General features: G+C 42.3%; 1 protein-coding gene across 4 annotated transcripts in view; it reads left to right on the top strand.

Moving 5' to 3' along the window:
- NRG2 (neuregulin 2) overlaps positions 1-24245 on the top strand; it is a 319504-nt gene that overhangs the window by 273564 nt on the left and 21695 nt on the right. For 2 of the 4 annotated variants that reach the window (XM_050962620.1, XM_050962617.1), the window contains 4 exons: positions 10022-10045; positions 18001-18103; positions 21088-21211; positions 23766-23893. In XM_050962620.1, coding sequence (XP_050818577.1) covers positions 10022-10045; positions 18001-18103; positions 21088-21211; positions 23766-23893 — 379 coding nt within the window. The remainder of the gene's footprint in view (positions 1-10021; positions 10046-18000; positions 18104-21087; positions 21212-23765; positions 23894-24245) is intronic. The other 2 variants (XM_050962619.1, XM_050962618.1) reach the window with 1 other exon arrangement.

Below are 24245 nucleotides of genomic sequence, written 5' to 3'. Positions count from 1 at the left end.
AGTTTTCTCTGGGGTTTTTTAAAAGCTTTTGCTTCAGACAGGACTGTAGAGTGGTGTTCCACTTTACATTATTTCTTGTGACACACCACAAACTCCTACATTTGCTCTAAGCATTGTGGTACGTCATGTGTCCATTACTGTGTGCCATGTTTGGTTTTCTTCATACTGAAAGTTAATAAATAGTTTCACAACTAGTGTACTGTACAATGCATCATTGTTCTGTGCTCATTTTTCTATGTATCCCCCTGGAAAAAAAGTTGCTTATTGGCAACTTCCAGATAATAGCAGCTTTTAACTGGGAACTGAGAGGTTGCTATTAAGCAGAATCCACTGTGTCTCTTAGGGCCCAGTCTATCCCCTTTCGAAATCAAGGGGATTCCTACCTAAAGTGAGGGGTCTTCATGTTAAAGATATGCTTGATCCTCTCGGAGCAGATATGATTTGGACTCACACTCTGTGCTGGTTTTATGCGTTTGAGGTGAAATTCACTCCCATGCACTACATAAGTCCTCAATATAGGGCTTTAATGGGTCTTCAGTGGTACATACACCTGAATTTCACCCTTTCTATACACACCACTTAATTTGTTCAACAATTTATTTCCTATGTGATAACCAGGATATAGGGAGAAGAATAAAGGGCAGAACATTTACTTCTGTTTGATACAGACCTGGATTGCAGAAAGTCTGTTCTCATAAAAAGAACAAACTTGTATACCCTTTTCATTGTCCTTCCACTTTTTCCTCCTCTATCTCTTATTCATCTGAATTCAACAACAACATTGTAACACTTTAAATTCCACAATCATCATGCATCTACCCTTTGGTGATACGATAACTGCTGACCACTTAATTGTAGGGTAATTACTGTGGCATGTTGTGGCTGGGTAATTACAGGGAGTTAGTGGTTTATCATAATAACAGGGTTATTTCCCAGTCCTGAACTACAGTGCAGGTTACACATTGGGACCTACTAAGGTTAATTACCTAGTAATCACAGGAGCCTGCTAATACGCTTTGCAGTACCAGCAAAAACCTGCAATGTTTTTTTTATTAATAAGGTACTGAGCAAGCTAAGTTGCTATGCAATTAATGAAAAGTTATGGGCTAATTGAACCCTGGGATTTGAAGTATTACCCATCATTCCATTCTCCTCAGTGCATCATCTCCTTTCCTCGTGTTTCTATGGGGAGAGCATGGATTGTTCTCCAGACTTTTTGGAGCAAAGCTGAACTTTTGTGGAATGAGAATTGACTTTATCATCAAGAATTTTATGTGCCTGCCCTCAGATTTTTTTCCATCTGGTTTACTTTCTCAGACCTGTTGGGCTGCGAAGGCCAGGTCCACTCAGGCAGCCCAAAGCTGCTTTGAAGAGTATAATTTATGAGAGCACTGACCACCTGACCTTTGCTTTTTAGGTGCTCTGGGGGCCCAGGGAGCTACGGTAAAGATGCCTTCCCAGAAATCTACAGTTGCGTGGTGGCCATCTTGTCTTGAATTGTTATTCACATGGAGATGCCTGCCTGACATTTTTAAAGCAAAATGTGGCCAGAAAATCAACAGGGATTGTGTAACCATAGGTCTGCCATTCTTATACCCAACCCACCTGCAGAGAAAATACTCAGCGAAGCTCAACTGTGATGTCACAATAGACAAAGAAAGCGCTTCCAACAGTAGCTTTCCAGCCAATGCTATTTTAGCATATTATTGTTTTAGTTAAAGAAATAATCTCTCAATTTAAAAACATTGACTCTGAACAAACGCCTTTCCTTACCCGAGGTGTTGCTAATGACACCACAAAACAGTGATAGCACTTATAATCAAATTAATTCTTTGCTATTTGTATGCTTTATGTCCTCTGAGTGAGATTCATCTCTGGGTAGGGGGCCAGCACAAGGCATGTGTGTTACTTAATTCCCACTCAAGTCCTATTCTAAGAAGTGAAGTGGTGACCCAACGATGAATATTGCTGTACTGTAGCATTCAGGCTTGTCTACACTGGAAATTTACACATTATGATGCAGATCAGGGCCATGTATCATCTTCCAGGCATTTGATTCAGTAAAGTTTTCTCTTTTTTCATTTGCATCCCATATTCCATGGCTGTTTCCTCCAATTTTTCTGCTCTGGAGCATCGTAAGAAGGTAGAAACATAAATTTTAAATTCTAGCATTCCTTCTTCACATCTGTTCGCTGCCCTTTCCCATTGTGGCTTCAATGTGGGGGAAATGTCCAGCCCATCCACACTTGATTCAGATTCTCACTTACCAGCGCCATCACCTCCCGTGTGTTTCAGCACTGCTCAGGCTAGTGTACTCACCGTCTGACACAGCTGCAGCGATAGAAGCGTGTGTGGAGCTTACTTCCTGTTTCCAGTGTCTCCGTGGGAACAGAAGCAGGCCCATATTATTGTTCATTGTGATACTAGGGTAGTAAGAGAAGACACACTGTCTGATTATAAAATCACTGGCCTGGGATTGAAGAGAACTTGCCTCTGTTTTTGAGTGTGACATTGACTTGCTGGGTGACCTTTGGCAAGTCACTTAGACCAAAATTTGCAAACTTGGGTGCCTAAAGGCATGCACCTAAATCCATAGTTGGACACTTAAATACAAGTGGTTTGACTTTAAAAGGAGCTGTGGGTGCTTAGTATCTCTGAAAATGCAGTATTTTGTTTCCAAATATTGACTGAGGGGCCTAAGTTTGAGAACTCAAGTGTGAAAATTTTGAGCTTTACCGTTTCTAGCTTCAATTTTTCCTTCTATAAAATAAGTGGCTGTGAGGCTTCATTCCTTAAAGTAACTCCTTTAAACTGTGTGTCTGCAACCTGAGGTGGGAATGAATGCTCTGCAGGTTGAAAAATGGCTGCAGGTGGACTGTAATGCCCAAAGCCCCAGGCTGAGGAGGGTTGTTAGACACCTCTGTTGTGACCAAAAGTAGAGAACTGCAAAATGCAAAACCTTCACTTCTCTGACATGCGCAGGGGGAGCTATTTGCACATGCACAGACATCCCAAATTGTCCCCAGCTGTGCATATACAGTTTGCCTGGTCTTCCACGGGAGGCTGGTTCATTGAGTACATTGTTCTCTCCTCACAGCCCTCTTACAGTCCACCCAGCTCTGGAGTAGATTAGGGAAATTACTGAAGAGAAGTCATCATTTTACCACAGAAGAGTGCTTCTTGAAGTCACTTTCTCAGCACAAGGGAATATTGCTTTTCTGCTCAATCTGCATGGAATTACATCAGGCATGAACTGAGTCTCAATGGTGGGATTTTTCAAGAGTTTAGGGGAGCTCGGTACCCAACTGCCACTGAATTTCAGTGCCAGTTGGTTTCTAAGGGCCAGATTGTCAAAGGCACTTAGGTGCCTAAAGATGTTGGAATGGACAAAAAAGTGTCCAAGTGAGGTAGATGTCTACGTCCTAGTGCTTAAGCCTTTTGTAAAAAACACCTATCGCATCTTTAGGCACCTAATTATCTTTAAGATCCCAGCCCTCATGTGCCCATACGTTTTATTAAGTCCTGTATTCATGCTGCTGCTTCAATGACCTTCTGTGAGGAGGTTTAGCTCATAGAGTGATGTGATCTTGGCCAATAGCAGAGCTGGAGCAGTAAGAGCAACAGACAACTTGGATCCATTAAATTGATAAAACTTCCCTCGGTTTTTACACTGTCTGTCCCTCTATATATATATATCAACTATTTACTTTCATTCTGAACATTGCTGGGCAGCTCAGGGTTGAAATTATTTTTATTTTCACATCTACTTTTCCCTGTAGTTGTGTTTCCTGAAATGTAATAGACACAAAGTATGAGAGTCCGGAAATATGCCCCCAAATCCTTCACTGAATATGAAATTAGTTCAGATGTCTCAGATACAAGGTTTTTGCCATAAATGTTCAGTATCTTCAGTCTCCCTCTCTGAGATTGTTAGCAAATGCCATGCTGGTGAATGCATATTGGTGCAGAACACTGTTGACCATGTGCCACTAGAAAGGTAATGGTATAAAGGTACTTTAGATCAGCTGATTCTGTCTCAGCTAACTGGACTGCATTTGATTTCCCAACAATGTCATAGCTGTGCATTTGTATAGAACATATTGCAAAAACATAGCTATGTGAATGCCTAGTTAATGTTAAACATTTAAATTGAAAAAAGCCAGGAAATATTTGTTTGGTAGCAATATTAACTCAAGCACATATAGTAGGCCCCGGTGAAAATGTAATTATGGCTCACTGTATGAATTCCCCAGTGTAAATTCTAGGTATGGAGAATGCCAAAAACACTGGAGAAGTATGAAATATCAGAGATAGTAGATGTTGTTTTTTTAATTATGACTACTGTGTTGGGTATAATAAATTATGTATTAAAGCGAAAATTTTCAGGAAGGTTCAGCCACCACAATTAGGACCAGATTTTCAAAAAGCTCCAAACCCAACATCTGACTATAATTGTCACAATGGGATCTTCTGAGTGCTGAAAAAATGGCTCCAACTGCGGATGCTCAGCCAATGAAAATCTGGCAGTGCATCCTTTTGAATAACCTGGGCCTATGTACCCTAAGTAGTTATCAAAATGATTGTATGTGTAATTGTAGAGGTATGCAGACTCACCCCTGCAGCGCCTCCTGCTGGTTATCCTCACGAATTAGCTTCCAGCATCCAGAGCGCCCTCTGCTGGCTAGTGATCCACCTTACCACTGGCCTCCATGTCCCTCCCAGGACCCCGGTGCCTCTTTTACCAGGTGCTGCCTCCTGGCAATACCCCCACAGTTCTGGGTCTCCTCCTCCCAGGGGAACCTCCACCCACTATCTCCACTTCGCCTCAGTCTTGGCTACTGCCCAGTCTCCATCTAGCCCTCGTTCACTGGGGCAGACTGCAGTATAAGCTACTCATCACAGGCAAAGGGGTTCAGACCTGCTGCCTCTGCCTCCCCATGGGCTGCCCCGTTGCAACTCTGCACCTATTTGGCCTATAGTCAGGCCTGCAGCCTGGGGCTTTCCAGGCTGGAGCTCCCAGCTCCTCTGGCCCTTCCCCAGCCCTGCTCCCAATCTAGGTGTCTTGCTTAGGTCCCTGCAGCCAGGCCCTTCTCCTTCTACAAGAAGAGGGAGAATTACTGAGCTTCTGGCTCACAGCCTCTTATAAAGGCCAGCTGGGCCTGACTGAGGCATGGCTACAGCTGAGCCTACTTTCCCCAATCAGCCCAGGCTTTTTGCCGCAGCCACAGCCCTCTCCTGGGCTGTTTCAAGCCCCACAGGGCAGGAGCGGGTAACCACCCCGCTACAGTAATATAGGCAAATTATTGGCATTATGATAACTATGCATTTCCTACGATTAAATATACAATACCTAAGTACTTAATGCTACTATATATATATATATATAAAATTGTATCCAATGGCTAAAATGCAAAGTGCCTGAATGACTACGCCCCAGATATTTAAAGATATTTAGGCATCTAAGAATGCCAGTAGGTGCCTAATAGGGTTTATTGACTTGTTTAAGAAGGTTAGGCACCTAAATCTCATTGACATCAACAAGATTTGAGTACCTAACATGCTTAGGAACTCTTGAAATCCCACTAGGTGCATAGGTGTATCTTTAGATATCTAAATACCTTTGAAAATCTGGCTCATAGTTTCACGTGCATGGACTTTCCAATGTACCCGGGAGTGCTTGACCCCTGGTTTTGCCTCTAATCCTGTCCCTCCTTCTGTACCCAATGACTGGAAGATAGCTAATGTAATGCCAATATTTAAAACAGGGTCTAGAGGTGATCTTGGCAATTACAGACCAGTAAGTCTAACATCAGTACCGGGCAAATTAGTTGAAACAATAATAAAGAATAAAATTGTCAGACACATAGAAGAACATAACTTGTTGAGCAAAAGTCAGCATGGTTTCTGTAAAGGGAAATCATGTCTCACTAATCTATTAGAGTTCTTTGAAAGGGTCAACAAACACGTGGACAAGGGGGATCCAGTGGACATAGTGTACTTAGATTTCCAGAAATCCTTTGATGTCACCAAAGGCTTTCCTCACCAAAGGCTCTTACGTAAATTAAGTAGTCATGGGATAAAAGGGAAGATCCTTTTATGGATTGAGAACTGGTTAAAGGACAGGGAACAAAGGGTAGGAATAAATGGTAAATTTTCAGACTGGAGAGGGGTAACTAGTGGTGTTCCCCAAGGGTCAGTTCTAGGACCAATCCTATTCAACTTATTCATAAATGATCTGGAGAAAGGGGTAAACAGCAAGGTGGCAAAGTTTGCAGATGATACTAAACTGCTCAAGATAGTTAAGACCAAAGCCGACTGTGAAGAACTTCAAAAAGATCTCACAAAACTAAGTGATTGAGCAACAAAATGGCAAATGAAATTTAGTGTGGATAAATGTAAAGTAATGCACATTGAAAAAAATAACTCCAACTATATATACGGTATGATGGGGGCTAATTTATTTACAACTAATCAGGAAAGAGATCTTAGAGTCATCGTGGATAGTTCTCTGAAGACGTCCATTCAGTGTGCAGCAGCAGTCAAAAAAGCAAACGGGATGTTAGGAATCATTAAAAAAGGGATAGAGAATTAGACAGAGAGTATCTTATTGCCCTTATATAAATCCATGGTATGCCCACATCTTGAATACTGCGTACAGATGTGGTCTCATCATCTCAAAAAAGATATACTGGCATTAGAAAAAGTTCAGAAAAGGGCAACTAAAATGATTAGGGGTTTGGAATGGATCCCATATGAGGAGAGATTAAAGAGGCTAGGACTTTTCAGCTTGGAAAAGAGGACACTAAAGGGGGACATGATCAAGGTATATAAAATAATGAGTGGTGTGAAGAAAGTGAATAAGGAAAAGTTATTTACTTGTTCCCATAGTATAAGAACTAGGGGCCACCAAATGAAATTAATGGGCAGCAGGTTTAAAACAAATAAAAGGAAATTCTTCTTCACACAGCACTACTCTGAAACCTTCTTCACACAGCGCACAGTCAACCTGTGGAACTCCTTGCCTGAGGAGGTTGTGAAGGCTGGGACTATAAGATCTAGATAAATTCATGGAGGTTAAGTCCATTAATGGCTATGAGCTAGGATGGGTAAGGAATGGTGTCCATAGCCTCTGTTTGTCAGAGAGTGGAGATGGATAGCAGGAGAGAGATCACTTGATCATTACTTGGTAGGTTCTCTCCCTCTGGGGCACCTGGCATTGGCCACTGTCAGTAGACAGGATACTGAGATGGATGGACCTTTGGTCTGTCCCAATATGGCCGTTCTTATGTTCTTCTCTGCCTCTTCCCACCCCCACCATGCCTCTTCCTCCCCCCACTCCACCTCGACCCCACCTCTTCCTGCCCCGTTCTGCCTCCTCCCCTGAGCGTGCGCCGCACCCTCACTCCTCCCCCAAATGGCACACCGTAAAATATAAATATGTATATAAAACATGGGTGGGTGGGTGTGTACACCACATATGTGGAGGCGTTACCCATGGGATAAATAGCAGAACCATGTGATAAATTGCAAAGCCGTAAGGTAAATATTTTTCATTAACATTGGTGCACTTCAATTGCTCTCTGCCTGCTAATTCTCTTTCAGGTACACATTGTAACATTCTGAACCCCGATCAACTTCAAACATACACCTATTTTATTTAAAAGAATTTGACCTGCCCTTGAAATGTTTCCTCCTTAGCTCCCCAAATATGGTATTTCTTTGCAGATGTACACCTGTCTGAGGCCCAGGACGGGAAATTCCACATTTAAGAAAGTAGGGAATGATTCCCAGGCAGTTTAATTTAATTATGGGAGACAGGTAATGATGCCTGTAGTTAAAATTGCTTATAACTTGCTGTTCTAACACACTGATTTCAGTTGCTTATAATTTTACCACACTGAAACGTGAAACCATTTATATACATATAAAGAGCTAGCTGAAAAATAAAAATAGTTCACAAAACTTTCAAGAACTTCCAAGATGGTTTCATTCCTATGCTTTTTGAAACAGGTTGATTTTCATTTTGTGAAATTTTCTACTGAAATTTCTTAAGGCAACATGTATCAATTTACAAATAGATTTCTTTAAAAAGCATTCTACTATGGGACCTAACTGACCTATCAAAACTGACAATGAAGAAGAAAACCCTTTGAGTGAAATCAAAAACTCAAGATCAAACCCTGAGAACAGTAAATGAAAGTGCATACATAAAACCTGAAATGACAAATGAAAACTTTTGAGATACAAATTTTTTGCTAAAATTTCTGCAAAATGGGGAAATAGTGTGAAAATATTTGTAATCACATCCATCTGAAGCTGCTCAGACATTTGGAATGTTAGAATAAGTCATGAGATGAATTACTGGGTAAAGCAACTGAGCTAGACAATGATGCATTTATCAGATGGCTCCATAACTTAGCACATTATCTTTATATATATTTAACAAAATCAATTGACAAAATAGAAAACTGAAATAAAGTAAATCTAGAACCAGGGTTTACATGATAAACAAAAGGTTTGGAAGAATACGTTAGTTGGGTCCGTTCCTCTCCTGCTCTTCCATCTTGTGTTGTCATTTATACCTGTGCAAAGTAGTTGTGAAATGCTACCAGATGGCAGGGTTTTGCACTCCCTTTGGCCAGGTATAATGGTGCTTCAAAATGCAAAGCAGGGAAGAATGAGGCTCTGCGATAAGGAAATGGCAAAATACTCAAAAATGATGCATAAAAGAGGAACATACTTTAGATGAGATTATTACTGTAGTTCGTGAGGGTTAGTGCTAATCCCTCAAAGTTCAGTACAGTCGCAGAGAAAAACTTGTCTTTCTCTACCAAAAAACTGGCTACTGTGGAAACTGGAGCATAATAACATTCACATTCATAAATTAGGAATGATCATATTTTGTGTATGGTGGCCTCTGCTTTATATGCAACGATGTATATACAGGGTCTGAATGTTCATGCAGGCAAAACTGCTGTGGACACATATAGGTGTTTTCTGGTATAAGGCTGAACCATCAACACCCGTTGGGTGTTATAATATACAGAAACTCTCAGCTAATTTGAATATTTTCAGTTTAACTGAATTGTTGGTCTATTAAGTAAACTGTATTTCTCTTGGCAATATCTCTCCAACATAAATTACTTTCTTATTTTTAACTACTTTGAAGTTTCAATGGTATATGATCAGATTTTTGTTTAATTCAGCACTACTCCTGTTCTTTCTAATGAAAGCAAGGTCACAGTGTATGTCAAAGGTGGAAGAGTATAAATGTCAAAGAAACTTTGAGAACAGTTCTGATTTTTAGATTCACAGAGATTGTTGTCTTGCAGAAGCAGCTACATATTTGCATAATTAATTACGTACAGCACATACACAATAAACTACACCGCTGTAAGAGCTACTATAGCCAATAGACGTCCACACTCAACATGCATGTCAGTGGATTTTAAAAGCCATGTTGCAGGATACTCCTGTGTATCAGAGATCAGACTTCAGATTGTGTGCACAGAAATCTCCTCATTAATTAAGGATAATAGGTTGTATCTTTTTGCTTGGTACTGTTTGAAGGCCTGCACATCCGGAAAGGCTTGTGAAATTGACGAGTGCCTACTCCAGGCATGCAAGTTCAGGAGACAGTTTTACAAGATCCTTGCAGCAGCTATGTATGCTGGCCTTTCTGGTGTCAGGATATGTCTCTCAACTGTGTACGTTTATTCCAGCTAAAAGCTGAATTCTATCTCAGGAACTAACAGACATGTCTCATCTCTAGAGAATTCATGATTATCTACCATTGCTATCTCTTTGAACATTTCTTTACATGGAGCATTACCTCTTGTGGGAATTACAAACATATTAATGCATACGTTGTATTCCTAGTTACTGCTACTGAGACAATGAATAGGAAAAGCTAACCTGCTTTAACCACGCAGTGTGTATATATTTTGTATTTTTAGAGATCTCTGACAGACCTGTTTTTCTTTCTTTCTTTCTCTTCCTTGTCCTCTTTCTGCATTGGCAGAGCATCTTGGATTTGAATTAAAGGGTATGGAACAACCATTCATTTGTTAATCAGAAGCCATTAAGAGCTGCCCACAGTCCTTAACATTACGGCTTTAATGGGATGATTAAAAAATCAGCTGTTCTGCTCTTTTTACTGACACCCAGAAAGATATTTGGATCAAAAAAACCCAAATGTGAACCTATAAAAATACACATGTATTTGTAGCAGCACGTTTTTCTTTGTCATGATAAGAAACACTATGTGCAAGGCATTACTGGAATACTAAATTGTTATGTGTCTCCTCACTGCAAATCTTTTTTCTATATTTAACTTGAAGAGCTGCTGTTTGTGTTAGTTGGAAAGGTGACCAGCAAGTGTAGCTTGGTAATGGACAAATATTCCAGTAACAAAAAGTCTAGAATTTAGGCCACTGGGGAACAAGAATTCTGCATGATTCTGCAATCGTTCTGCATGTAGATCTCCCACTGAAATCCAGGAGCGTGCAGTGGGGGATTGGAGTCAGTCATGCTTTTCTCATAAGTGAAGTCAATTGGGGAGTGTCTTTCCATTGAATTCACTGAACATTGATCTGGCTCAAAGAATATAAGCTAAAGTTTTCAAAAGCACCTTAGGCCCAAACCCTCAAAAGTCTTAAAGGATCTGAGTCTCAGTGACTTATATGCTTTTGAAAATTTTACCATTAGATAATTTCAGTCGCAGAAAAACCCCATTTGGCCAAACACATGGCTGCTTTCTAGTTGACCATAATGCCGCTCTTTTGTCCTGCATCCCCCTTACCTTGCTCTACAGAAATACAGTGGAGGGGTCTCTTGAGTTCCCATTTTGTGCTGCAGTCATCTTCCCTTGTACTACATCCCCTCTCATTTGTTTTGTGTGTGTGGCATAGTTCTGGCAGAGTTCTCTATTTACTCCTATTTTTTACATTGCCATTTGCTCAGTGTGCAAAACCATAAAGAGCCAAGGCCCACAGTCCTTATTCAGGATCATGCCATGTTTCTGTATTGAAGGAGCTGGTGTTAAAATGGATGGCATCATATTGCCTCAAGTTCTTAGCCAAAACTCCCAGTGCAGTTTTGGTTGGTTAAGACAGCAGGATTTGGCCTGCTAACTATGCTGATGCCTCTTTGCAAACCTCTCTCACATTCCTCCAGGGGCCATATTATTCTCACGGTTGCACCCATGTAACCACATTGGGGTTATGCTTGGGTAACTGAGAGCAGAATTTGGTTTAAATGTCCAGTAAAAGCTACCTCCATTCTGTAAACACTTCCTTTATCACTTCCTGGAGATCCCTGAGACCTGCTGTTCTTGTGTTCCATCCTTTCTAAGTGAATGCCTCCCTTTGAGCAATATGGTGCCCAGCTGTGCACACAGAGATCCACAGGGGATCTGATAAGTGCCTTGAACGTTTTTTCCCTCTGCTCATATATCTTTAGTCCAGATTCAGTGCAGCCAGAGAGATATGTTAGCTAGCACAGAGCAGACCTACATGATTAAGACACTTTAATTCCATTTGATGGGCTCACTGTGGCATGAGCCACTCACCTCTGGCGTCCGGGGACTAAAGTCTTTTCTCAGCTATCCAGTGCAAATCACTAGACACTAGCGGAATGAGAGTGGGCTTTGTCTCCTAAAGGACCCAAATCCTTTATTCCTCAGGGTCTGGTCCTGGGTGCTCCCAACTCCCACTGGTTTGAATTTAAATGGTGGAACTGGGGATCTTGCAAAAGAGGGTCAGCATCCATTTAGATCGGGCTCCCAGTGCAAAGGGGTTTGGTGGTTTCAGCACAGCCCCCAGTGGATATTTGTCCACCTTTCCAAACTGCCACAACATTGAGCAGAATTCGGCACAGGTAGTAGCCTCTGCTCCAGAGTAGCCCAGAACCAACCTGCCAGGACTGATTCACGTCTTCCCAGCAGGCAGTTCTGTGCTGCAAAAAGTGGGTTCATTTTGGAGAAGGAATTATAGAGAAACTGGTGCTGCTATTACAAATACACTTTTAAATAACATTTAGAATTGAGGATTTTTGACATCCCTTTTTAGTTTACTTTCTTGTTTTCCTTGTCCATTCCCAGTCTCATTATTAGACAATAAACATTAATAAGCTGTCTTCTCTACTTCATCCATTCTTCACTTTCCATGTGTTTGCTGTAGTACCCATGGCTGGAACTGTGACTGTGTCTGCATTACTTGACATTAAATGATTTGTCCATAATGTCATTGTTTTAGAATGATAATGATGACTATTATTTATTATTTGTATAGCATCGTAGGTGTGAATGGCACTTCAGAGACAAAAGTTGACTGGCCCTACCACAAAGATCTTATAATATAAATTAAACATAAAATCACTCTATATATATTTACATTATTTTCTTTCTGTCACTGTCCCAGTGAGTTTATGCAACACCAAGGGATTATGTTATCAGCCATCAATTTAATAAGACTTTATGGAGTCAACCTAGATTATTTTCAACAGTCATGCATTGAGTTGTGCTGCACAGTGAAGTTGGGATTTGATCCATGGGGAAAAGAGTTGCAGTATAGATGAAAGTTTTGGGGAAAAAACTAACTCATTTGGTAGTTTTGCCTCCTCCACCACTATCCCTTCTTTTTTCCATTAAATAAAAGGCAGGGTTTGCATCTGAAAAAAATAACATTTTTACAGCAAGAATTGTGAATAGTGAAAATTCTCTATGAAAGTATTATTTCACCTGGTTTCAAGATAGAATTGGATCACTTCCCCCTCCCTCCGCCCCCGCTATGAACAAATATGTTCACCTAGCAGAACAAATCTTGAACAGATTCATCCACAAGCAATAAAAATCACATCTAGCTGCTTTGGCAAATTTGTATTAAATCTCTTAAAACCCAGGCTCGGCCTTTGCACATGCAATACTCCACAACCGTGATCAAATGGAGAACAGATTGTTTGCTGTCTGTATGGAATTCATAACACCAACTGTGCAAAAGAGACTGTCAGAACTTTCTGAGCTGCTCCCAAATAGAGTTAGCTTTACACTAAGATCCACAGAAGTATCTTGTTAAGCCAGCCATAATTTTTTAGAGCTGACTAAAATCTAAATGAATTTGCTGTTTATATGTTACAGGAAAAATGTTTTTTTTCAAAATTAAATTGTAAAAATTTGATTATGTCAACTAAAATTGGTTCACAAAATCCACTGAAGGGAAGTTTATATTGCATTTCTGAGACTGGGGCAGCCGGTCCTGACAGACCAAAAGAATAATGTTTCCTATTTGCGAGGTGAGTAATGCCTAAGGCCTGTAGAGCACTGCTCACCTCAGCAAAATAAAATCATGCTTCTTGCCTATTTTAGCTGTCCCTGTTGTTTTTGTGCTGGTACCACCAGTTGTGACAGTACAGTAGCTCCTCCTTCACCATTAGTCACACTGGAGTTACAGACACTGACAATGAAAATCTCCCAATCTTTGGACCCCTCCAGTCAGGTCATGGCCCCTTTTGTATTTCTCAAGTTTGATGACCTCCCAAGATGGAATGTACATTTGCATTAATGTTTCTAACAACAACATGATTGAACTGGAGAACTTGGAACGTTTGACCGAGTGAAAGGGGCTATACTGATGAAATCCAGGCATGGAAAGGTGCGGCTCTCCCATTCCATGCTTCCACTAGTACAGAATATGCACCGCGTTCCCCACCAGGCAAAAATACAGAGAAGGGGAAAGCAAAAAAGCTGAGTTAAATGTCCCAATCCAAATGTGAGTTCTTCCCAAAAGAGGACATATGAAGATTTGACGTAACGGGGAGGTCAGAGAACATCAGATCAGACTGCATGCTCCAACAACCAACAACAAATCAGTATGAGTCTGCATCACAAGTGAAACCAATCAACCTTTGTTCAAAGGGTCAGCACAGAACCTCAGCACCATTTAGGTCCCACCTTAACCCCTTAGGGCTAGTGAAGAAGGTTTGGGCTGGCCTTCTGCATAGGGGTAAATTTTATCCCAGTTGAGGAGGAACTTGATGAATTGCTTCTTAGAGGACACGCTACCCTAACCCAGTATTGGCCCAGGAAAGCACATGGAGGCACCAAAGCTTGGGAGATTCTTGATGTCATCTTCTCTACTGAATGTTGAAGGAAGATGCCTGTAGTGATGGAACTAGGATGCAGAAAGGACAGAATAGGTAAGAAATTCTCTATTCCTGTCACATGTATTAATGTGGTGCATATTCTGTACTGGTGGAAGCATGGAAGCATGCTAAAAGTCTCCTCTCTGGCCTGCAGTGTGAATATCTGTGTATGCTGCATTCATTCCCTACCCAGAACCCATGCTCAGTTCAGCGGAAGCTTAACATGCAGGACATGAGCAGCCTGTGTCATAGAGGTTCACAGTGCAGAGCAGAGTGAATGGAGATTTCCCCCCCTTTTTGGATCACTGCTTTAGAACAAATGTTCACAGTGGGCAAAATGAAATGTTTCTGATTTATTTTTACATGTTGATAAAAAGAAACAAAACCAGATGGATTTTGACACTCTCTGGCTTCTCAAGTAACTACTGCTGCTTTTCTCCTGTTTAGACCTTCAGAAAGAGAATAATCTTTTCTATATTAGGTACTTCCAAAAGTGGTGGGCTAAGAAAGGCTCAAATCCCAAATTATTTTCTCTTAGCTTTTTTTAAAATACTCTTTATCCTACTACCAGGACATGACTCTAACATTCCTAGCACCTGATGCCATTCTTACTTTCCTTCTGCTTTTACCTTGTATAGCTTTGCTGTTTCTGGGGATACCAGATATAGCGTAGTGAGGGCACTTAGTATCTCCTGGTGGAACATTCCACCCTAACAACTTCAGCAGGGTTTTTCTTGCTGAATTTCTATGAGAAAATGTTTTAGAGAATGCTAATTAATTAAACCCCAACAACCCAGAATGCTGTATAAATAAAACATGCTATTGGGGCATATTGACTTATTCATGATATAAGTCTTTTTTTGGTTCTTCCTCCTCTTGGGTTCGCAAGATGATATAGTGGGCCAAATTCTTCTCTCAGTTTATTCATTTGGAAATCCAGTTACTCTGTTGATTTCAGTGGATCTGCACTCATGTAATTGGGGGGAGAGCTTGGCATACTGTATTCACACAAGAAGAATAAATGCCTCTAGCCATGTGATTGGTTGACGATATTTCAGTTGAACTGATCTGAGGCAATCTAAATCTTAGCTTTCCCCTGACTCCATCCTGAACAGTTTTACGGACCTGATCAGTGTGAATAAATTACTTCTCTCCAAGAGTGTGCTGTTAATCTGTTGCAAGTGACTGATTTCATTGGCACTGAAAAGTCTTCCATTACAAATAACTATGGATCTCTCCTGCTCATTACAATCATATCTTAATAGAAACACTAGATCACTGATGAAGTTCAGTTTAATTTCACAAGTGTATGTGAGTTGTACAGTGTGGTTGAGACCATGCAGTGTCCCATGATACAACTCATTCCTGGAACACAGTGGCCAAGAGGATTAACTGAAATGAATCTGTGTTACTGTTTGGGTTGAAAAATTAATAAGATTACTTCCCAGGATTTCATTAAAAAATACACTGCTGTTACTGGTTACTGGATTTTCAATACTCTGTCCTCTCCCTGTCTTCCAATAGCCAAACCACCTCTCCTCCATGCCCACCCACCTTTGATTATTTAGAAGTTTTTCCTTTCAGCATCTGTGTGTTGTGATTTCTGGAATAACTCTAGGACCCATAGCATGCAGTTGCTGCAAGAAAAAAAATCAGTCCTGAGTCCAGCAGGGAGAGAGATGCCGGACCTTGTGATGGGGCTATCAAAGGATCAGTGTATATATGTTTGAGGATGGGTGTGATAATCGGAGTCCAGACACTGTAAAGGGAGAACAGAGGTTCTGAACCCCAAAAAATAAGCAATTGAATCAACTGGTTGTATCTGATGTTACTGTGTTACAAAATGTGTCGTGTCAGGTCTTTTATGAAAGCTTGTAACGTTCTGACAATATTCTGCAGTATTTTTATCCCCACCAGGTCTCTGTTGTGTGTGGAGTGTGTGTGGCAAAGTGAACTAATAGCTGGGCATTTGCTTCACTCCATTGGGGTGACAAACTAGAGGGGAAAAATACAAGTGTTGGGTAGTTAAGAACTTGGGGAAACAGATTTGTGGGGACTTGGCACTGAAGGGCTGTTGAGGTCACCCTATCAGGGGTTACAAGGCTGGTGGAAGCAGGGTGAAAACATACTCATAGGCTGGCTACTGGTGTCAGAGCTCTGAGCCATGTCAGTCTGGCATTAGGCTCCCCAGCTTACAGAGCAGGTGGTGACTGAACCCCTTACTGGTCCTGGTGGTACCCAAAACATTGCAGTGGTGTAGCTGGCAGGATCTGAACCTGTGTGGGGAATCTCTTAGTAGCCAGCCTACAAGCATAAGGGTGGCCTCAACATCCCCTTCTGGTCCCAAGTCCCCCCAAATCCATCTCAGGTTAAACAGAAAACAAACATAGAGGCACAGTCTCAGGCTCTACATGTCTGTAATAGCTAATTTCCCTTTTCTAATACAAGTTACCTATTGCCACTGAACAGTTTCCCAGCATGCTCTCTGACCAAGATGTGCACTTCACTTCACTTAGATGCTGGGCCTCAGTTTTTGGGTGTCCTTCACTTCAAATCCCCTCTCTTTTAAGTGTTTGCAGTTTTTTTGTCTTTCTCTCAGAGTATGGTGATTCATGGAGGGGAAATTCCTCCTCTCCTAGGCTGGGTCTACATTAAGAAATTATGTCGACCCAGCCATGTCACTCAGAGGTGTGAAAAATCCACACCCTGAGGTACGTAGTTAAGCTGACCTAGCTCCCAGTGTAGACAGCGGTAGGTCAATGCAAGAATTCTTCCATTGACCTAGCTACTGCATCTCAGGGACATGGGTTAGCTACAGTGACCAGAGAACCCCTCCCATCATTGCTAGTGTGACCAGACAGCAAGTGTGAAAAATCAGGATGGGGTGGGGTGTAATAGGCACCTCCGAATATTGGGACTGTCCCTGTAAAATCCAGACAGCTGGTCACCCTTGTCATTGCAGGGGGTGGTTACACTGAAGCAGTACAGCTGTCTCACTCTAGTGGTTTAAGTGTAGACTTAGCCTCAGTTTTCCAAGACTGGGGTTTGTTTGTTTTTTAATTTCAAATTGTTTCAGTATTTTCCCATTCATGCCAATGGTCCACCATTGTCTCTTCCTGGCTGGACAATGGACGGGTACTTGAAGTAAGTTCTGTGTAAACAACTGGTTTAGGAAGAGCCCATCCCTGTTGTGAGGTGTGCTTGAAATTGTAGTTCTGGTCATGAGCATACTAGTCTAGATTCATAATTACTTACATTTCTAATCTTAGTCTGTCTATGCATCTCCTAAGGACCATCAAGTTAGAACATCACAAGCTTTCATAAAGACCTGACTTGACATATTTGTATACACAATAACATTCTATACAACCAGTTGGTTCAGTTGCTTATTCTTTGGGGTTCAGATGCTCCATTCTCCCCTTGGAGTGTCTGGACCCTGGTTGTCTCAGTGGTTATGGTCAGGGTCCTGTTTATTGGATTAGCAAGGCACCTGGGGAATCTACTGGAAAGTAAAAAGAGTTGTGGGGCTATTGGAGATCATGGACTAAAGGTCACAGAGCTGTTATAGGGGAGGAGAGGGGACACTGATAAGTTTGCTGGGGTGCAGAAGGGAGAGATTACTGGGCAGAAGGAGGAAGCCATGAGAAGATGAGGAGAGAATGGTAGGAGATCTCAATGTGTTTGGGGAGGTTTGGGATAATCATCCAAGCCTTTGGGTGCTTATCAGAACTGGACCATGGAACACTTTGAGATCTGCTGATGACTAGTCTATATCGGTTGGATTCTGCTGCTATTTGTGTGTTCAGAACACATTTTCACTGGAGTACAATTTTAATTAGTATATTTTTCTAACCTTTGCAGAAGCTGAAGAGCTCTATCAGAAGAGAGTTTTAACCATCACTGGGATCTGCGTTGCATTGCTTGTGGTGGGAATAGTATGTGTGGTCGCTTACTGTAAAACCAAGTGAGTACAGGCAAACAAGTGAAATCTAACAGCAATGTTCAAACTTTGGGTTCACACTTCTAGCTATGGCACTTACTGACCTAAGATAATACTCAAAGGAGATGCTGTACTGTGCTTTTCCCTTACAGCAGAGAACATGCAAGGTCTAACAGGGCAGGGGAGTGGAAGTCAAAACTCTTTCTATACCTGACCCTGTTTAGAACTCGTAGGGGTACCAGATTGTGCGGGATATTCTGCATTTCAGCTGAATCAACCCCATTTTGCTAAGTCAGGCAATGTCCTGTGGATGAGTGAACAAGACTCCCTGTAGCAAAGGGAAAAATCCATTAGGCTGGGACCTAGGTGACCATGACTTCTGGTCTCACCTCCGCTGACGTTTGCTTATATTTCAGTGAAGTTCATAACAATTACTGTTGAGCAAGGCTTCATAAGCTTTCCTAGAAGATAATCAAATATATTTCCCTCCATTTTACAAATAAGTTAACTGAGAGGTTGCACAAGGTCATTGCAGGCAAAACTGGGCATAGAACACAGGTCTCTAATATGCAAACCCAAGTCTCATTCAAAACCACACTGCCTTGCCTAATTAATATGCCAGATCTATGTGCCTGGCTGGCCTTCTCTAACCAAACACCGCTCTAACCACTAGCCACACTTCTCTCCCAGAGCTGGCAATAGAACCCAGCATTCCTGATTCCCAGCATTCTGCTGCTGTCTAGAAAATGACTGTACAAGCTGTTAGCAAAATGTGTGCACCTTGGTCCCCGTTCAGTTGCTGCTCCTCACAGAAGATAACAGTCGCTCCTTTAGCTCAGGTGTAGAGGTCTGAAGGTCCAGGGATCAGACCTCACTGACAGCCCACATAGTGAGTTCTCGTGGTTGCACACAGCTGAAAGTTGAAGCTAGAGGCTGGAAGCTGAACCTAGACAAATTTAGACTGGAAGTGAGGTGTAAAATGTTACCAGTGAGGGTAATCAACCACTGGAATAGTTGATCAAGGGTCGTGGAGGATTTTCCATCACTGTCAATTTTTAAATCCAGATTGGATGTTTTTATAAAAGATCTGCTCTAGGAATTATTTTGGGGAAGTTCTCTGGCCTGTGTTATATAGACAGTTGGACTAAGATGACTGCCATTGTCCATTCTGGAATCTACGAAACTGTGAATCTTCTTTTTAAAAATGACTAGTTTATTTAATTCACAGAGGGAGGAAATGTCTTTAAAAGTGAGTTTCACCATTATAACCTGTCAGTTATGGTGCCACATGCAACAAAACCCAGGTGTTCCACCTTGCAACCATTTGTCACACATTGTCTTGTATTACACAGTGGTAGGCTTGAAGGTGGAGAGTTATCATTTTGACTCTGATTTGCTGTGAGGCCTCTATAGGGAACTCTTGTAACTTCTCCATACCTTAGTTTTTGCCATCTGAAAATGGGGATAATAATACCTCTCTGCCTTGCAGGAGGTGTGTGAGACTTAATCAGTTTGAGAGTCTCAGCGAAAAGGACAAAACAATCTTATTATTAATACAGATATTCCCTTGGTTACTGAAGTTTTCAAACACATGTCTCTCATTTGCCCAGGTAGAAATAATGGAACAAACCCTGAAGTCCTAAGTCAGTTTTCACAGCATCTACACTGTGGAAAAAATCCTACCCCACTGAGCGTGCACGATGTCCCTAAGAGGATGAGAAGGAAATGAGAACGTGTCCCTGCTGATCTGCTGCAATGGCTGGGTTAGCTGGGCCTGGGCAGTGTGGGAATCACTTGTGCCCTGACACGCATCCTGATGATCTTCCTGGGTTGGTGCATCCCCATACCATGCCTTACTGTGGGCTGTGCCTTAAAGCCATGTGTGGCTCTAGCCCTCTGTAAAGGCTTCAGAAGTTAGCTCGAGGGTGTTATACTTAGAATTTTGACCATGTTTCTCCCAGCTGTGGTGTTGGCCCAGGATATGCAGTGGAGGCAAGTTAAATGGGTGCTAGAAGGTGGAGACTCTGTTCCGAAACCATGCTGCAAGGGTTAACCCCGGCAAGCAGGCAGCTGCTTTCTGTAGATCAGCAGCTGGTCACTGTACATTCAGTATCACCTTGTTGTGAGCAGCCACCAGGCCACACTTCACCTTACTGACTCATCAGACACCTGCGCAATGCTCGTTCTTCTAGACCTTGTCTAAACAGGCAAAAATAGGACCCATAGATCACCAGCACTGGAGCTCCAGGGGTGAGAGATGGAGTGTAGACAGAACACAGTAAGTTCCTGAGCTGCCCTGTCTTCATCTCAGTGTCTACCATGCTGCCATTGGTGGAACTGCATCAGAAGGCACCCAGAGTGAATTTCACTTCCTGCTTTTGCCAGCATAGATGCAGCCTGCTCACTTGAAGAGACAGCGTTCAGTCCATATCTAAGCATGGGCTTCTCATGTTGGCCTTGTCTGCAATGACAACATTGCCCTCCATTAGTGGGAGCAATGGGAGAAGCATCAGCAAAGGCAGACCACGTACATTTTTGCCATCATGTCATCTGGTAAGCCTAGATGATATGATGGATTAAAACTTCAGTGGCTTTCAGTGCCCCTGTCTATAGTGTTTCCACCATTGCTTCTGCTAGAGGAGCTGTGCAGTGCAGACAGCCATTGAGTGCTTAGATTTGTAATTGGGACCAAGCTGCCAAGTTTGATCCAAACTTTCCCAAATACCACCTGACTTCAGAACAGCCATTTCGGTTTGGGCCCATCTCTGCTTACGTACTTCAACGTTGCAGAAAGATCCTAACGTTGTGGAACATTGTCTTGTGCTCATGATTTTCCACTGCCCCTGGCTACAGTGTGCTGAAAGTGTCTCCGAGACATGAATTCAAAGCATGGCCTTGTCCTCCTTATTGTCTCTCTCCCCTACAGGGCTTTGGGTGTGAAGAGTCCAAGGAGATATTAGAATTCTAAGTAAACCCTATGAATCCATTTCTCCTTTGTGCATTTTTAGAAAACAACGAAAACAAATGCATAACCATTTACGGCAAAATATGTGTCCTGCCCATCCGAACCGGAGCCTTGCCAATGGCCCCAGTCACCCCCAGCTGGATCCGGAGGAAATTCAGATGGCTGATGTAAGTGGCTTTTGTATAAAGCAGTGCAGAAGTGTATTCAATGCCTTTTTTCAGCCAGTGATTTCGTTTAGGTGTAACATTAAGAATTTGACGTTAAAAGCTGAAATTGAATGGAAAACCATTTGGTTTGGGGTCAGGACAGAAATGTATGAACTAGTCATATTTAATTCTCTACCACTCTGTGAAATGCTCCTTGTATTTCCTGTTCATTGATGATATCCCAGAATGCATCATTCTGGACCACTACAAATACCATGGACTACATGGCTGGTGGGGGTGAGGCTGTTAGGTGTGCATGGCACTTTACGTAGGGCCTTATTCTGCTACTGTTGCTTCTAATCAGTAGCACTTTGCTGAAGGTGGTAAATCCCTTTGGGGTGCTCAGATGCCACAATGATGGACACAATTTAAGACCATAGGCTCTGATCCAGCAAAGCATTGAAGCACATGCTCAGTTTAACGTATGTGGGTAGTTCCATTAAATGCAATGGGACTATGAATGTGATTATATTGATTTGGGGCATTTGGAAAAAAAAATGAAAGTGGGAGGAAATCAGATCCATGATGAGTAAAGACACAGGACAGGAGTCTTTCCTGTGCCAGCGCTCCAGCATTTCCTAACTTTTGAGTGCTCAGCTTTGCAACCTTTGCATTGTATTAACATTTTTTTTGTATGTGATAATTTATATGTTGTCTCATGTATAATGGGCCAATTCTTGTTGGCTCCTGGAGACAGGTTATAATGGGTCCCTTGTCAGCTGCACATGTGCCAAGCACAGACAGAGAAGTCGGGAGCTAAGTAGATAGACAGGCATGAATACAGACAGAAACAGAATCTTTAAAAAAGCAGCAATAGTGCCTTTTCAGGCTGCGGCCCCACACAAAGCCTTGCAAAATCTATTTATGCTGTGAGTAGGAATAATCCATGCAAGAACTTTGGTTGACCACTGCCAGATCAGGGACCACATTGGTATAAATATTCATAGAATCATAGAATATTAAGGTTGGAAGAGACCTCAGGAGGTCATCTAGTCCAACCCCATGCTCAAAGCAGGATCCACACGAACTAAATCATCCCAGCCAAGGCTTTGTCAAGCCGGGCCTTAAAAACCTCTAAGGATAGAGATTCCATCACTTCCCTAGGTAACCCATTCCAGTGCTTCACCACCCTCCTAGTGAAATCGTGTTTCTTAATATCCAACCTGGACCTCTCCCATTGCAACCTGAGACCATTCCATTCTGTCATCTACCACCACTGAGAACAGCCTAGCTCCATCCTCTTTGGAATCCCCCTTCAGGTAGTTGAAGGCTGCAATCAAATCCCACCTCACTCTTTTCTTCTGCAGACTAAATAACCTCAGTTCCCTCAGCCGCTCCTTGTAAGTCATGTGCCCCAGCCCACTAATAATTTTCATTGCCCTCCATTGGACTCTCTCCAATTTGTCCACATCCCTTCTGTAGTGAGGGAACCAAAACTAGATGCAATACTACAAGTGTGGCCTCACTAGTGCCTAACAGAGGGGAATAATCACTTCCCTCGATCTGCTGGCAATGCTCCTACTAATACAGCCCAATATGCTGTTGGTCTTCTTGGCAACAAGGGCACACTGCTGACTCATATCCAGCTTCTCGTCCCCTGTAATCCCCAGGTCCTTTTCTGCAGAAAAAGCTTTGCAAAGCTAAGCTTTGCTTAGTCTACAGACTAAGTGCCATGCCACCAAGACCCTCAACGTTCATCAATGCCCTTTCATAGTTCCCATGTAGCAGCCTCTTCTTGATATATTGAAGAGCCCAGAATAGAACCACAGAAAAGCCACTACTTTTTAACCTTCTGGGCAGCTGCTGTTCTTCTCAGCTCTTTAAACTGGACACAGATACATGCGATCATGTGCTTGTTACATGATTTGATATATAAACATAGAAATTAAGATCAGAAGGGGCCATCATGATCAGGGGTTCTCAACCTTTTTCTTTCTGAGGCCCACCCCAACATGCTATAAAAACTCCACGGCCCACCAGTGCCACAACAATTGTTTTTCTGCATATAAAAACCAGGGTGGTGTTAAGGGGTAGCAAGCAAGGCAATTGCCCGGGACCCCACACCACAGGGGGCATGTAGAGCTAAGTTGCTCAGGCTTCTGCTTCAACCCTAGGTGGCAGGGCTCAGGGCCCTGGACTTCAGCCCTATGCGGCGGGGCTTTGTCTTTCTGCCATGGGTCCCAGCAAGTGTAATGCTGGCCCTGCCTGGCAGACCCCCTGAAACCTGCTCATGGCCCCCTAAGGGGCCCCGATCCCTGGTTGAGAACCACTGATCATGATAATCTAGTCTGAGCTCCTGCATGTCACAGGCCACAGAACCTTGCCCACCCACTCCTGTGATAGACCTCTAACCTCAGGCTGAGTTACTGAAATTCTCAAATTAAATTACCGAGAATCCACCATCTTCACTAGTTTAAACCTGCAAGTGACCCATGCCCCAGGCTGCAGAGGAAGGCAACCCCCCTCAGTCAATCAATGAGCAGTTGCCTGATATTTGGGACTCTCTTTATTACAGTATATTTCTAAAAACGTTTCTGCCACTGACCATGTGATACGGAGGGAAACAGAGACGACGTTTTCAGGAAGTCATTCCTGCTCCCCATCTCACCATTGCTCCACAGCTACTCCAACTTCAAGCCAGAGGTGAGTGTGCCATTCCCCCCCACCTCCCCACACACATCCATCCTGTCCCTGCAAGAATATCTCAAGAGTGTAGCAAGAAAAACATTTCTCAAGTCAGAGCAAATACTAAATGTTTTTCCTGTCACCTGCCTGTTCTTCTCTGATCACGAGTGTTTGCAATATTCTGTCACTTTGAGTGACACAGAGAAAATAGATACATGAGAGAAAAACACTGAAGATTATTCTACATGTAGTTTGATTTTTGTGATAGTTTTGGAGAAAATTCTTTTTAGCTGTGGTTTTGGAACATATATAACTAAAATTTTCAAAAGTACCTAAGGAAAAAATTTTCAGATGCTCCTCAGTTCCATTT

This window comes from Gopherus flavomarginatus, chromosome 7, assembly GCF_025201925.1.
Source record: "Gopherus flavomarginatus isolate rGopFla2 chromosome 7, rGopFla2.mat.asm, whole genome shotgun sequence".
Taxonomy (NCBI): domain Eukaryota; kingdom Metazoa; phylum Chordata; order Testudines; family Testudinidae; genus Gopherus; species Gopherus flavomarginatus.
This window is presented reverse-complemented; position numbering and strand designations above follow the sequence as displayed.